At 41.7% G+C, this 17,383-nt stretch overlaps 1 protein-coding gene across 2 annotated transcripts in view; it reads right to left on the bottom strand.

The window, feature by feature from the left end:
- Window positions 1-17,383, bottom strand: part of NELFB (negative elongation factor complex member B) — a 229,629-nt gene that overhangs the window by 51,161 nt on the left and 161,085 nt on the right. For both annotated transcript variants that reach the window (XM_085611440.1, XM_085611446.1), the window contains one exon: window positions 6,976-7,078. In XM_085611440.1, the coding sequence (XP_085467566.1) occupies window positions 6,976-7,078 (103 nt within the window). The remainder of the gene's footprint in view (window positions 1-6,975; window positions 7,079-17,383) is intronic.

Raw genomic sequence — 17,383 nt, 5'->3', positions numbered from 1 at the left:
TAGATCTGTGATCACTGAGTTTTAGTAATCACGATGGGACTATATTAAATATTTTACTTGAAAGTAGATTTTTAATTTGTAGATTTTGATAAGTTTTATTGTATGAATTGAATGTTATGTAGGCACTTGAAATTGTACATAGGACAATGGGCATAAAATGCTGCACTGTGTAAAGGCCAGTGGTCTAAATAAACATTTTTTGATAATAAAAAATTAAGCAAAGTTATGACTACCCAATTTGTTCAAGCCTTGCTTACTCAGCTCCTTGGAGGTTCAGAGAAACACAAAATCAATGTTTTTACAGTGATAAAGGTAGAGAGACTAGGGTACTTGTCACTGCAGCACTTCTAGTTCTTTTACAAAGTAGGTGCAGAGTGGGTAAACTGAGCATACGTACATCACACTTGCTCCATTATGGTTTTAAATATGAGCAACATATGTACTCCGAGCCGTCCATTTATTTGTCTCGACTTCCAAGAAGTCCAGCTTCAGAGACAATGGTCTTACTTTTAGACTTTGTTTTGGAACCTGTATTTGACTTCTTTTTTACTAAAATCGATTCCAACTAACTTGGGAAGGGACCTTACGTCACTATGTGATCTTCCGTGAAATTTAGGAACAATTGAAAGATCCATCTACGAGAGGGGAGATGGAACACTTTTTAGGTGAAACTCGTTTTTAATGCATGCCTTGATGAATTTGGCACACCTTTTTGTTTTTAAAAGTATGAACTCATGGTCTAAACAATCAAAATTAAGTCATGTAGAACATTGTGCAGCTTCAACTCCATGACTTTAAAATTCCAGGATGACCTTGCTAACACAGAAGGACAAAACTTTGAAGTTAGTTCCGGATTCAGTGCAGGCCCCCTGAACAATGGGCTATATTTTGAGGATATTTCTCCAGTCCATATTATTTTTGTGCCAATGCCCTCACATATCTCCGAGTTATTACACCTTTTCGAAAATTTTGAAAAACAGTTCTACTAGCCTGAATTTGCCCTCCTAATCTTCCATTTGGCTTCCTCAACAATAATCCTTTTATGGATTTATTAATAAGGTATCCAAAGAACTTACAGTTTGCCTATGTAAGAATTATTTTACTTCTTGTTGAAGAGAAGATAATCCTTCTATGCTGCATCTCTGTGTTTGGTGGCATTCTATTTGACCCTTTGATCAGTTTGAAACAATACCGGTGTCGCTTAATGTTTATTATCCTGTTCCCACCTGGCAAGGAATTCCCTATCGTGTCCCCCTCCCACCCCATTGGTGTTGTGGTGTAAAGGGTACTGCAACTGGGAAGTTTCTTCTTGGGAGATTGCTTGGTTAAATGAGGAGTGCTTGACTGGAATATGCACCTGCCCGATGGTCTTATGTGTAGCATGGCACCTCTATTAAAGGCTACTCATAATTCCAATGAGCCTATTGCTTTAACAAGCATAGAAAAGTGGCTGGGTTGTTTCAGCGCACAACCAATATATATGTATAGCACACAAAAAGTATAAGTTGCTCAAGGGAACAGAAAGGGAAACGGCCACATGCGTCCCAATAATCCTCCTTTACCAAGGCAGATAGAGGATAAGTCTACAAACAGGATATTGTTCCCGAGCACAAGCTCATACGTATCCAGATCAGTAATGTCAGAGATTCAGCGTAAAATTCAGTCCATATATTCAAAGGAACAGTCTTCTTTATTTTCTTATCTCCCAAAGCTTCATTGCATGACGATTCACAATATGAGGTAAAAACAAAGATTGCAGCCAACACGTGTTTCGTCTTGGGTAAGTAACCCAACGACTTCCTCAGGGCAATTCTCATAAAATAGAAGTAATACGTCACACATAAATATAAGCTATCATGGATACCTCCTCAGTGTTGTCTCAGTACACATTTTTCGAACTACAGTGTTTGCAACGTTGAGGGCTGATATCAGCAATGTGATTGATATCTACTTATCCTCCTGTATGACTTTTTGCCCTCATCTGATATTGTTCTGGGAGATGCTGAATCAGATATTCATTTCCCTTCAGTTGCTGGTGGCCACAGCAGTTGAGAAGTCCAATAGAACTTTGCAATCCTCCACTGGGTGGCAGCCATCTTTTCCATTTTTCTGCCTACCATTTCTACCCTTTTACTTTCCATATCTAGAGGATGGGCCAATGTATTTAGGATTGTTCCCTACCTTCCTGGCTGTAGTGAGGATTATAGAGTCAGACACTGCGTTGCCCCTGATAAAGCAGTGAATCTTACGACCAGTGCTTATATTTCTTCTACATTCGAGGAGTCCTAGCCTTCAAAGAAGCAGGTTCGCAAAATGGGCTTTCTCTTGTCCAGGATGTTTGGAAGCATTGGTAAATTCAGGTGTTTCTTCTGGCTGGACATTAAGGTCTGTGGTATTGAGGAAATACAGGACTCCTTTCAACAACTCCTTTAAGTATTTCTTCTTTTACAATCGGGCTGCCATTTTGGCCTACAGTTGAAGTTTCTTGCACTCTACCTACATTGATCAGCATCGAGGATTGGCATCATAGTTTCCTTTTCCTTTGCCTTTCTCTCAGTCTACTTCCCTTCATAGCCCTTCCATGTCCAAACTGCCTCTGAGGGTTTGCCTCCTGCAGTGTCCTTGGTCATGGACACATAGGTCTCTATCTTTTTGCACCCTTCGATTGCTGAGAGTTTCGGCATCAGGGGTGTTCCTTGGAAGCTTGGCGTCCATTTTAGTTGGCCTGGCCCAACCACGAGTGTGCACTGATAACTGCTGGGATCTCGTTTCACCCTCCCTCACCACATTCACTCTCTCAATGCTGATGACTCTTTCTTCTGTGTCAGAACCATTTGCTGGTGAAAATGCAGTCTCCTCCGTGCTCTCATCATCATCGCCGGGTTTTCCTATGTCCTTAAATGAAGTGCTGAGACCGCATCATAGCTTAATGTGCCGACTGATGTTTCTCTCTAGCTTTTAACGTTTTGGCTGAAAATCATTGGAGGGTTCACAACAGTCAACGCTGTGGGCTTTTGGTAGGCACAAGTTGCAAACTTCATGGCTATCTTTCTGTGCAAATTTGTGGTGGCACTGCGGACAAATTTAAAGGGAGTATTCTCCATCTCCTCAGAAGGCCCAGTGTGCTTGGATACATAGTTGCCAAACACGTGGTTGATTTTCTGTTGTAATCTTTTGATGCAAAACCAGTCATCACTGTGCTTCCCTCAGCCATCAATGTGCTTTCCGAACATTGGAGCTCCTCCACCTTGCTTCCAGACCCAATGGCAGAAAAAATAAGCTGAAGATAACAACGACCCACAAAGGCTTTTGGGGCATATGTCTGATATCATAAGGGGAAAATCTGGTCACCAAATGGTTATTGATGACGCCCAGCAACATCAGAAAAAAAAAAGATTAAGAAAAGATTCCCGGAACCAACTTCTAAATGGCAAAATAATGCACAAAATGCAAGTCCAGAAAACATTTTTGTTGCACAACCTGGAAAATAATAGCAACTTCACAATGTAGACAGCCAGATCAGTGCAAAGGATCCACTACGCAATCTGCTATTCAAGGAACAATGCACGATTCATCATAGCAATGTACCATAGTTGAACCTGGTTCCTAAATCCTTTCTGAATGAATACCAAAGTATCATGCAAGACAAGTGCATTATATCCAATGGCACTCATAATATGGCAGATGGGATATGCACCACGTCTGTGATGGAGCAACCTTTCCACTGAACTCAAAATCAGGTCCCCTGTCTTTGGAGAAATGACTAATCCAGTGATCTGCAGAACAGTAAAGAATAAACAATACTGGCCTACCTTTTATAAGTGGTCAAATCCAGCCTACCGTTTTCTACGATAAAGTGTACAATATTGTTATCACAACATGCAATCCTTAATATTCTTCTTCTTCTATCCTTATGATTAAGGAATTCCTGGGAGGCCTTAAGACTGTATTTAAGCCAACTAGAAGGCCATCTCCTTCATGGGAAAGATAAACACTGGGCTAAATAAATAGAACTCCTCTTTACAACACAGCATAATGCAACACTTTAATATCTTTCATAAAAATCTGCTTGCATGGTGGAATTTATATTTTCTTGCACAGTGCCTGGATACCTTCCCGGGTGATTATCCATGCTCTACAAATTCACATAACATAACTTGGCAGGTAGATACAGACGTTATGCTTCAAAGAATCAAGTACTGATATTCACAGAAATATGGTGGTCTTAGCGACCCACCTTCCTATCATTCCTAAAGCAGGTCAAATTTCCATTTAAATAGAGAATTTTGTTGCAATCATCCTTTCCAATTTATGCAGCTGAAAGATTGTGTCATATTGTGGACGCGAAGTGTTAATTCAAATACTATTCAGGCAGTAGTAAAGACGTTAGACAATCTCATAAGTTTGCAAACTGTGGTCAAATCTACACAGGGATGGCACCTGCTTAAGATTCTGAAGCCAGCTGAATGGTATTCTACATAGCACACTCATCAGAAGACAAAGACACCTCTGCTGGGAAGAACCAGAACTGATTCTGCTAAAAGGAAAGAATGCACCCATCACAACCCTGCTTAGAAACCTACAGAGTGATGATATCTGAAGAACTACGTGGAGACCAGTTCAGAAATTTGGATAATACCGCTGTCTAGATTCTCACTTCATGATGCTCAAGTTGGTCAGAAATCTGGGATTAATTTCTTTGGGTAAAACATTATACAACTGACCTTCTAGTTTGCTTCCTTTTCCTAATAATGTGTTTCCCAATTAGGTGTTAGGAGGACAATTTGCAATTCTTTCGTTACAGACAGAATGTGCTTCAACAGTTTTTAAAGAAGCAAATTATATTTGCTAAAATGTTACACTCATAGTTAAAAAGTATTGTTCTTTTCTTTTTACTACAGTCAAGCCATATACTCCTGCATTTCCCTGGTGTTTTCAATAAACATTCACTTGCTTCAATAAATATGTGTCAAAGCCAAGAGCCCCACAATAATCAAGAAATATATACAACTTATAATTGTGGATCTGTAACATTTAGAAATGACTCCGCCTTTGGCCTCATGCTTCAAGTCATCAGAACCCTTGAATGGCAATCTAGGACCATGTTAAATGGTTACCATTTATATATGCAATCTATCTCGTGTTGCAGATCATGGTCTAAGGCCGAGGACTGAAGGGTTTGGACTGCTAACCTACGGGTTCAAGGACTTAGTTCAATGCCCCCTCTCTCAGTAAAGAAGTTCAGGTTGCAGCTGACCCATACAACCCACAGAGCATTGCTGCAGGTGTGGTGTTTATACTTTCTGGGTCACTACCAATCCCATGATGGGTTCAGGGACCTAAATGATCTTTCCTTATTGAGTAATATACTTGAGGTTTACTAGAGAGAGAATATCCATGTTTACATATTTATTTTAAAATAGTTATTTCAAAACGCCTAAATATTGCATGGCAACGTTATAGAAAATTAGAAGCAGCTAATCGTTTAATAAACAACAAAAAGAACAGGGAAAAATTGTAACAATATCACAATTCGTAACCCTTAACACCCTCATTGTGCGATCTCTAGGCACAATGCTAGTTCTAGCAGATCAATAAATAATATGCGTATTACTCAAGTTTCAGAGGTGGCGGGAAACAACATTATGTTTGTTCAGGGACAGGCATTGTCCTGGCACCATTCAGTGCAGCCTACGCCTGGAAGGGGTTTTGGTGCATCCTTCTTTGCTTAAGGTGAAATCTGTTGCCACGTCATCTGGATCTGTGTCCTGGGTGACATTTCTCCCTGCTCAGTGGTCAGTTCTGGGGGCTTACATAGGATTGACCACTGACTTTTAGTCGGCACTGCAGAATTAAATAGGGATTTTAAGACACTAGATCAACACAGACTAAACCAGTGGGATACAAAGTACGTCACCAATGTGAAAAGCCCTTTAGCATGTGCGTCATCTTTAGTTCAACTTTACTTTAAGTGTCTACTTCTAAAACCTTGAGATGTAGGTATTGAGAGGATGAACTACACTTGTAGCATCTGATAGAGTAATAATCCAGTCTATAGGGTATTTAGAAATCAATATCACTTTCACAAATTCTGCGAAAGATGACAAACATTCTGACAGTGAACTAAACTGCAGACAGACTAACTAAAATGGAAACTGTACCTAAAATCGAACCTGTCCTGCATGTATTTAGGAACCAACATTTTACTAAAAATGATTAAAAGGAATAACATAAGAGATATTATGAAGGGGATCAGTCATAGTGTTTATAACACCCCTTTATTAACTTCTAAACTAAACAATCAATGAATGTGTTTATGCAGGAGCATGATTATCTGAACTTCATAACATTTACAGAACAGAAGAAAATGCTAGAAAGGCACATTTGAGAGAATCACAGTTCATTACTTGTAGCATGATCAATAACGTTTCCATATTGAAACGAAAGGGGATCTTTGCATTGGAAGACACAGGATCACAGCGCTATGTGTATTCACAACAAAAAAGCTACAAATTAAAATTAGGATCACATTCGGCATATAACAGATTCAGTACTCCTGGATAAAGGGAGAGAGAAACATATCAGACACAGGGGGTGCAGTAAAATGCAAACGCCTAGCATGAGGAACATGTCCCATCACTAAGTATTTGTGAAGCAATACAAGTTTTTTTCCTGGACCAATCACAAGGTTTGATGTTGTGATGGTAAAGAAGTCAAACCAAAGACTAAACAGCTATTTGAAGCTTTGCCAACAAACTTTAACCCTGACCTGTTACATCCTAGTGCACATGCAAGTCCACATACAGCTATTTCCATGTCCATAAATCCATATCAGCAGTCACTTTTTAAATATTCAAGTAGCAGCTCGCTACACAGTTCGGCTGGTCTAATGCTGGGATCCGCTCAAGTTACAGAAATAAAAAAATGCTATTGTTAACACACCACGTTAAAACCTCCTGAAGTATTTTTACTCACCCGAGGTAAGGCATCCTGGCCAATGAGTTCCTGCAGATTTCTGATGGTGCTCAGTGCAAGGGTGTTGACAGCAAAGGGATCACACAGGATCATTGACAAATCCCTGGATATAGGCAGAAACAAGCAGTTACACTTACTTTACAACAACTATACACGACTTGAAGAGTGATAGGGAAGGCAGAAGAAAATGCATACTATGCATAACGTCACTATAAACAGTATGGTTGTAACGTAATGTCTTTGAGGAACCAGGCATTTGGGAAACTGTCACACAGTTTCATTTGAATCCAACTTGGCTTTTGCCTCACTGTCCAGGGGCTCAAGTAGCCATTTAAGTCTATGTCTTAACAAATAAACTCAGTGAAAGAGATGAAACAACACAAATTGTAGCACTGCTACATAAACAAACACCTATAAGGCCAAAAGCAAATTCTGGTGTTAGATCCCATGCAGGTGATATTTCTTTGTGGTGCACATGCGTCATTTGTTAGCAGTGCTGCAAACTCCTACGGTCATGCCTCCTTTGTCAGTTATACCTTGGTTACTGTGTCAACTGAGATTCCATGAGCTTCTCTGTTGTCTGCTTAGCCACCCCGTCCTTCCCCTAAAACTTTCCAGGACCTTTCTCTGGCCCCTGTCTAACCGTCATACTAACTGAAAGCCACCTGAGCTGTGGGAGGAATGGAGAGCTATTCTGGGATATAGTCCGTCTCAGGATCTCTGGCTTCCAGTGAGGATTTGCCACTTTTCTGCATGCTGGGAGACCACCATTGTGTAGTTGCCTCTGAGCCACATTTCAACATTCATTAGTTGTTAGGTGTTGGTTATGCATGCTGTGTTTGAGGCAATGCTGTGTTTAAGTTCGACATGCAGTCATAGAGAACAGTGTCAAGAGTACTGGGTTACATGGCTTTTAGACAACATTTAAGGTAATTATTCACTCACATGATCAGAGCTACCCATCTCAAGAGGGCAGGGATTAAAGCAGATTTCAGTTTTCCCACAAATGTTGCCTCTCTTGCTCATCTACAACCATCATCAGGAGTTGGAGTTTAAAGTTAAAAGGTGGACCCCCTTGCAGCTTGTGTATGCCTGTCTAGCTTTCCTGCCCATTACCATGCTCCTCACTTTGATCAAAAGGGACAGACACAACCAGAAACGAGGTTGTTACTCCTCCATTGGTAGTTAGGAGTTACACAGGAGTGGGGTTTTACAGTGAAACAGAAACCCTTCTAACATCACATCCTCTCTAATTTCTCATGCTTAAGGTGTATCTGATGTCTTGGAAGTTGAAAAAACAGAGTGACAAAACTTAAAACGGTCATGGGAGTGGCAATTTGATTCAGATGTTACACAGGACATTCACTGCAATATTCTATGGCCCTCACTGAAATGGTGCTACAGGCAAGTGTAAAACCCTGAGAATGTGGTAATCTTGATTCTTCAGCTCTTACTGGAGTGATTACATGTAAACTTAGCCCTGTCAAAAGCGTCTAGGGGGCTGCAATCAAGGTCTTTCAAGAAACCTGTGAAGGCAAATAACTATAGCGTGGGTATCAATTTCGAGATGTTTTCAGACATAAAATTCCTGTTGGTTTTTGCCTATTGGTTAGTGGGCCTGTAGAGAGCTTTAGGTACTAACATTTCTAGGAAGGTTCTATTAGGCTCCCAACATTGAAAACAACTGTGGTCAAGAAGACTGAGGTGATAGGTATGAGAGCCCAAGGAAGAAAATAAATAAACTGATCCCGTGAAAAATGGCAGACAGTAGGTGACTGCTTCTGAAGTTGGAGTTTATTGTTCCCTCAGCTGTGAGAAGGTAGGATGGATAGCCGCACAGGGTTTCCTATTTCAGCAGGCTCATGAGCTGCAAGAGATGACAAGTGAGGCAAATTTAGGAGCAAAGTATCAGAAAGACCTGCACTCCCACATATGAACTATGGCTTCACACAGGGCGAAATGTAGGACCTCTGTAAAAAGACTTTTAGCTCAATAGGAAGGTACTAAAACTGAAGAAGAGGAAAACAGGTCTGAAGGAAGCACATCCTCCAGTGCGACAGACTTGATGCCACCTTAGTTTCCGCCTTAGTGTTCTATTGAAGTGCATGAGCTATGTAGTGAAGTTGTTGGTCAGTAGCATTGAAGATAAAGCATGCTTAGTTCAATTCAATACTCTTTATTCAATCAATTAAAAGTAATCACAAAAGATGCAAATGCATATATAATTTATTTTATTTATTTATTTTTATTTTTAGCATTTATAAAGCGCACTATCACCTATCAGGCATCCTGGCGCTGGCATAGAAGTGCACAGAGAGACTACTGTTTCGGGGGGATGCCAGAATAACTATGTCATGCACTAGGAAAGAGCCAGGTTTTTAATCTCTTCCTAAAAGGAAGGAGATCAACCAGATGTCTCATTTCCAATGGGAGCTTAATCCATAATCGGGCGGCAGAGATACTAAAAGCTCTGCCTCCAGATTTTATTTTTTTAAATCTTGGCACCTTCACCAGTCTAGCTGACGAAGAGCGGAGGCTTCTCTCAGGGGCATACCAAGCAAATTTCCTCTGCATAAGTTCTGGTCCAAATCCATGCAAGGCCTTAAAAGCTATGCAGAGGGACTTAAACTGGATTCTCTGCAATATCGGAAGCCAGTGCAGCTCTGCCAAGGAGGTCGAGAACCGTCTTGACTTCCCCAAGGCCAATTTAGCTGCAATTGCTTGGATCCTCTGGAGCCTATCTATTAGATATCTTGGGGAGTCCAGCAGCAGAGCATTGCAATAATCTAATCGGCTTAAGATGGTGCTTTGGGCTACCAATACTCACGCATGAATTGGCAGGAGTGGGAAAATTTTACGAAGGACTCTAATAATAGCAAAACAGCTCCCCACAGTTTCGTTAACCTGAGATTCGAGCGTCAGCTTATTATTAAACATAAAACACCATAAATATCATTAAAGTTCCAAAAACACAAAAAGTACCCTAAAAATTATAAGAAATTTAAATAGCACCAATTCATACATTCAGTCAAGGAAGATCAGGTTAAGAAATCATTACATTGCATGAGTGTAGTGCAAACGTTAAAAATGAACCTATAGCTGAACAAGTTTCAGGACAATCAAGCTGCTGCAGGTAAAGCAATGCCACTCTAAAACTTGGTAACTTTTCTTAGTTATATCGCAGTACGTAAAAAGGACTTGGACAAGAAAAAGACTGAAGAGGTAATGCCTGCATAGTTAACTGAAATCTTCATTACTTGGATTCCCCCTTCCTCGGGACAGCACTTTCAACATTCTTACTCACAGGATACTTTTTAGGTCTCGCCTTGCTATCGCGTAAGCGATCGCAAAGCGAGACTATAGGGGCTTTTAAAAGTGCTCCCAAAAAGCGGATCGCATTGCTAGTACGCGCACAATCACGCGCTTGGTGCCGCCATGCACTCCGCTTTTTGGGAGCACTTCAAAGGGTTCGCTCCCCCGCCCCCAAGCGCGCGCGCGCCACGCTTCGCCGGGCTTGTTTTAATTAACTTCACACGTGGCGCCCATTTCCTAAGCGCCGTGCTTTCAACTTTAAAGCGCCATCTCCCCGTAGGCTGCCCTCCCTCCAACCACCAAACACAGGCTGCCTATGGAACTCTCCTCCCACCCCTGCTGCCAGGTTAAGGAGTTTATCGGTCGCCCGGAGTAGACTCTTCCGCTATGTTTTGTTTGCAGCTTGTTTCGAATTGCTAACCTGTATCGTTGTCTGAAATATATGACAAACCGGGTCCCAATCTCCACTTTAATCGCCTGAGCGATGCATTTGTCATCTGAAGAGTTGTGTGCGAGGAAAAACGTCCAGCGCGCAAGACCCGGGCTCGACACGAGTAAGTTTCACAAGTAAGTGAGACAATTATAAACATCGACCTTCAAACCCGTAAGGCGTTAAAACAATTGAACATGCCGGCTTCAAATTCGGAAGCACTTCTGCTGTTGCGGCTGAGGGTGCAGCACCGGAACTCTCCGCCTTTCGAAGTTTCACTTCAGTTTCCCGAGATTAAAATTCCGCTGCACAGTAACATTTGAATCGAAATGCAACCCAGTCGCTAATAATTTGTAGGACTATAGCATGAGAGCAACATGCTTAATGTATCCCGAACAGTGACCGGAGAGCTGCAGCTCACTTTCAAAAAGAGCAGCATGCACGCAGTGGCAAATGGCGATTTTCTTTTTTTTTTTTAAGCTGTTAAGATCTCTGTGGGGTAGTTCTCCAGTTATGAAGTTGATTCCAAGTTCTACCGGTTGCACATGTATCACAAATGAAATATTTGTCGAATTAAAATTATCATTTAACATCTACTCACAAACAATGCTGTAAACTAAATAGTCGTATGCTTTATTCAAAAAATCTGAGGTCGTTTTTCCAACCGCCGTGAAACTAGTCATTTTTATTCGTGAGTAAGTGCAGGAACACCTGAGTTCGCGCGCCTGCCAGTTATCAGACATTGTTTCTCATCACGATCCGTTGTTTCTTTGTTGAAGACAGATCTCTTTTTATTGTTTATTTCACTGCTTGGAAGACGTCGTATGATACATTGTTGGTGTTTTCGACGTCCACAGTAGACGCGAATGGTTTCATTGTAACTTGTATTTTTCGAATCCAGCGATTTTTACTTAAATACACCTACGCTGTACCAGGTAAAGTAAAATAAAAACCGATACATTGCACCGATGCAGAATTCATTACGCTCCAGAATACTTTCTGTACTCCATCCCCCTCCCCAAAAAAATATATAGTGCTGATTCGTGATCTCGAGTTACTTCGTAGCACAAGTGTGTTATCGGAAGGTGTCTAATACTGGAGCGGGCTCGAGCCTTCGGAAGAGTTGGGCTGTGTTGCGGGCACATACATTTCTCGTACCCGGAGGGGTAGTTTTTAGGTCTCGCCTGACCCAGCGCATGCGCTGGTCTGGCAAGACTTATTGAGAGGGCTCCAAAAAGTGCTACCAGGCCAGCCTAGAGCTACAGTGCATGTGCGCGGGCGCGCGCGGCTTTTACCGCGATTACTTTCACTTTCGCGCTTTGATGCTTGATCGCGATCACTTTCACGGCAGCACGGCCGCTTTGCATAGCCAATAGGTCTCGCATTTGGGACCTTTTAAGTATTTAGTTATGCAACTGTTGCATCGCTAAACACTTATAACGTCCCAAAGGCGAGACCTATTGGCTATGCCAATGCTTGTTCTTTGATGCTTCTGATCCAATGTACAGAGAAAGGGACTGCTTGAGAGCTGTTCATTTATGACAACCTTTCAGAATGGGTGGGATTTAGGAGTGTGTTTGTAAAAATGCTGTATTTAGGCAAGGTGGTATCAGTCCTGCAAGGTCCATAAGTCAAAATTGTTACAAAGAAAAGTGAATAAGAATAATACATGCTACTGGTAAGTAACTGGGACACAAAAAATGTTTTAGCTATCATCCACACATAAAGGTTGCATGAATTTTATTGTAAACAATTAATTGTCAGTCAAATGTTTATTTGGAATTTCATCCAAAAAAGAATGCATAAAAAAAGACAATAATCCAATATCACAATAGTTAAGACCTTCATAGATAGATACTGTCATTAAAATAAAACACTCTTTCGCCATAAAAACAGAGCTAAGGAACACATTGGACATATCTTAAGGCGTTTCCCCTGGCTTCTTACAGACCACTTAGATGTGAAAGAGCTTAATTCTAATGAACCACAGAAAACCTTCAGGTATAAACTTTTTGCCTTCTGTTGTTGCGGTATGACCAAAAATAGCTTGTAACATGGAATGACCTTGATGGACAACAACCCTTCTATTAATCTTCCCAATGAGGGATTACAATGGTACTTTGCTATGGCATGCTCCCAGTATATGCGTTTTAATTGCCTTTTGGAAGACATAGTTAAATCTTCTAGGTTAGTCCAGAACTTCTAGAGACCCAGCATCGAGAACCGTTGTTGTATGTGCCTGAACCATGGAAATATGGTATTCTCATCAAGAATTAAAGTTCCTTCACGGCGTTCCTATAAGGTGCAAGTTTCTCAGTTGACGTGAGCCTCGGCCAATACAGCAGAGGTCTTAACCTGGCGATGCAAACCACCTTTTTAAGGGTTGTATCAAAGAACATGGGGATCAGGGGGGTATTCCGTTCGAGATGCAGGAGAGACTGAAGTATCCTATTCCCACTTAGGGTCAGGATCTCACAATTGGCATGGCCCCAAATTTTGGCACTATAAAGTGCCCCAAGTTGTACTTTAGGTTTATATACTTCCATAGCAGGCAGTGTAGCTCTTGTGAATGATGCCTGATATCTTTTGCAAATAGCCAATACTTTGTGCTGGGGGGACGGCCTTCCGCTTTTAGATGTGCAGTGCCCATAAAGCCTTACTATCCAGCATGAATCTCAAATATTCAAAGCTGGAGACGTGTTCCAGTTTTTCCTTGTCCAAATGTATGTTGCCTCTAAAGGACTTGTGGGGTCTGAATACCATACATATTTCGTTTTGGATATATTAATCTCTAAACTCTTGGATGAACAGAAATCATGAAAGTTATTTTAATTGTTGCAGACCCATGGGAGTTTGTAAGATTATTAAGGTGCCGTCTGCAAATAGGAGAGTTGGTACACAGACTCCATCTAACTTAGGGGAATCTATGTTGCCTTTGAGTATGGACCCTATGAAGTCATTTACGAAGAGTGAGGTGGGTGGGAGCAAAGACAAACCCCTGCCTCACCCCTCTGCGTACTGGGATTCGGTCATTTAATTGCCCCTCGCAACCCCATTGTACTGGTGTGTAATTTTCTTGATGAAGCCTTATTAGAAGTACCAGCAGCACTTCGGAAACAGCCAACATTTTGAGAGAGGCCAATAACTGTTAAAGGCAGCTCTAAGGCTGACAAAAAATATACATTGGTGTGTATCTCTCAGCTTAGTGTATTTCCAGATAATTATGAATACCCTTAAGACTTTATCTTGGGCATTGGTTTTCGCTCTGAGCCATGTCTGGTAGGGGGTCTGGATTTTCGTATCATCAATCCACTCTTAAGAGTTTATTGAGAATCTGTCTTGCGTAAATCTTCTGTAATATGTCTATAAGACTTATTGGTCTGTAGTTACATGGGTTTCTATGATACCCTTTTTAACGTATGGGGAATTTCTCTGCCCCCTTTCAGGTATTTGGTATCGCAGCACATGCAGTTATATTGTTACAGAGAGAGTCCACATAGGGGACCTAGATTGTTATATTGTCAGACAGTAGTTCATCCAACCCTGGTGCCTTATCTTGCTTTAATGCAGCTATTGCGGCCTGTGTCTCCATTAAGGAGAACTGTAAGTTTCCTAGTGGTAGATCGGTGTAGCGGGAGGTTGTCCCAGTCGTTAGGCCACTCCCAGTAGAGTTTAGTGAAGTGGTCCTCTCATATGGTTTGGCTCAATTAGCTTTCAACCTGCGCTTCACACCGTACACTTTCATAGGCGATAATTTTCCAGAAGGATGTGGAATCTCCAGACCTTGCTGCCACTACTAGGTCACTCCAATTGGAGTCATCCCAATTTCGCTGTGCTTGCTTTATTAATATAGCTTTATAGTGGGCACTAGCATTTCAGACCTCAGCTGGCTCTATAGATTTATGAGTAATTATGAGATCTTTCTTGGCCTTTCTACAGTCTCTAGTGAACTGGGGATTTAGATCGATGTTGGGGTTCTTAGTGGGGGGGTGGGTGAGGGGGGGGGGGTTGACAATACCATATTAAGGGCCTTATGTAGGTAGCCTAACATTTACCACTTCATAAATACCGAATTTTACCGATTCGGTATTTATGAAGTGGTAAATGCTATGTAGGTATTCAGTCGGTAAAAATTACCGAATCGGAATTGGTCGGTAATTTAGAATCGGTATTTACCGATTCGGTAATGGTAACTGGCTTCCCATTGATTCCTATGGGCGAGGAGGCCCATAGGAATCAATGGGAAGCCAGTTACCATTACCGAATCGGTAAATACCGATTCGGTAATGGGGGGAGCACAATCAAGGGTGGCAGGGTGTCACAGTGACACCCTGTTGCACCCCTGATTCCTGCATGTGTGCACATGTGGCACACATACATGCCCTAAGGGCATGTATGTCTGCCACATTGCACACTTCTAAGTGCCAAAAAATGCTTTTTCTAAGCCATTCGTCATTTACCACCAACTTTTAGTTGGTGGTAAATAACGAATCCACACAACACCCACACACTCCCCCTACATCTCATTTCAGGATTCGGTATTTACCGAATCGGTAAAATTACCGATTCGGTAATTTTACCGATTCGGTAAATTACCGAATCCTGAAATGTCCCCCCTACATACCAAAAGCCTGAATACCGGTCGGTAACGGGATTTTTACCGAAAATCGGCCGTTACCGACCGGTATTAGGCTACCTACATATGGCCCTAAGAGAGTCAACCAATGTGCTAGGGATATCCACAATTGAGATCTCAGTACAGTGGGTATATACGAGGGGAGTTAGAGGTGCAGCAAATAAATTGTAAATCTCAGTTAATTTCTTAACCTTCCTGAATATTGATGACATTTAATTGACCTCCGTTTGCTGCCTAAGATGGTAATCCCTTATGGTGCTGTAGGGGCACAGTGTTTATTAACTAGGGTTTCTGAGAGTTTTAAATGAAGTGGGTAATGATCACGGTCCTCTCTATCATCTAGTCTAAACTCTACCGATTTTTCCCACATTTGAACAGAGATCAAAATATAATTGATTTTTGTTCTGCGTGACCCTCTCCTAAACGTTGGCTACCCGTCTCTGTCTGAAATGGATCTTCCATTACATGCTGTTAGTCCATTGGAGATAGCAAATCGGGCTAGCTAGAATGCAGCTGTTGCGTATGGGACATAGGAGTTAATGCTAAGGGATGGAATGTCCTAACTCTTGTCCCCCCTCTCTGTAACCAAGTCAAGACCAAATATAGGCAGACATGTGATGTTTATATATCCTCCAATGATAATCATGCATCCTGACTTAATTGTACTGACAAAACCCCATGCCATGGCTAAAGTCTGTCATTCCACGTTCCTAGACCTAGGTCTTAAATATACATTGAAGCAGTAGAGGCACTTTCCCTCTGACAAATTAATTTTTATCCCCAATATGTCAAGTGAGTCTATATTCACTTGTTCAATACAAAAGTTGAAGTCTATTTTTACCCATATTAGTAAACCCACCTAAGCTCTTCCACTTATGGAGGGAACTGCATTAATAGAAAAGGTATAACTGGATTTATGCACTGGCTCACTCAGCCACGTTTCCTGAAACATGCAAACGTCAAATTTGGCTATCTACTTTAGCCAGTCTGGAGTCTCCACTTTAGACCTTAAACGAGCAACGTTCCATGATAAGATATTAAAAGTGACCATGGATTTGCCCTGCAATTGCCTCCCAGGTGTATCCTCTAGGTTTATTTCTGCCGAGCTATAGCCCAGGTTCTCTACTGGGTACAAAGTCTTGTGGACAGCAGATTCAGTGATCCTTGAGTCCAGGGTTGAATAGGAGGCTAGTGCCCCACCATGCCTGGCCTTTTGGTCTTTGACATTCAATGTTTTTTCCCCTGGCAGTACCTTCAGAACTTATGCACCGTCAATCTTGACCGCCCAGATGTAAAAGGACTTTGAAAGAGTTATGGGTGGGAATATTGTACAATTGCTGACCAGGATTACAGGTAGGAGCCATCATCCTGTTTGCAGCCATGGGGCTTTTGGGGACGAGGGGTGGCTTATAAAAGAACCCTAATGGGAGATCTTTGATTTGGCTAGATAGTAAAGAGAACTTAATCAAATGATCTAGTAATATCTTATTTAATGCTGGGTTCCTAAAATTAATTACCACACAGTCCCAGATAGTATCCTATGGGTGGATACCTAGCCATGGAACCCTCCTGACCAATAGGACCTACTGTGAACGGTCCTGTGACATCCAGAGTTGGAACGGAACCAGTGGATGCATTTTTTTCCAAGGCCAAGGAATCCTAAGTGGACTGGTATGGAACAACTGAGATGTCTAAGTATAATTAGGTAGGAGGTGCATTCTGGAGTGAGTAATGGATATTGTGTGACCAGACTTGGTTTGGCCACCTGTTTTAGAACTACCACATCGTTCCTGGGGCTCGGGGGTCGCCCCTTAGAGGTTATCGTGTGAGAATCATAGAGGACGGGTTGTGGAGCACAGCTTGGTTGATGGTTAGGAAAGGAATATGCTACTTACCAGTATGCATCTGTTCTTGGCATGTAGAGCTGCAGAGTTGTACACTTAGCATAGATCGCCATCTGGTGTTGGGCCCGGATGTTTGCAGTTTGTTTTTGTTCTTTGGACAGTCTTTGGAAGTCACGAGTTCGGTGA

This window comes from Triturus cristatus, chromosome 1_2 (assembly GCF_964204655.1).
Source record: "Triturus cristatus chromosome 1_2, aTriCri1.1, whole genome shotgun sequence".
In the NCBI taxonomy this organism is placed as follows: domain Eukaryota; kingdom Metazoa; phylum Chordata; class Amphibia; order Caudata; family Salamandridae; genus Triturus; species Triturus cristatus.
The sequence above is the reverse complement of the archived record's forward strand: the minus strand, read 5'-3'. Positions and strand labels throughout refer to the sequence as shown.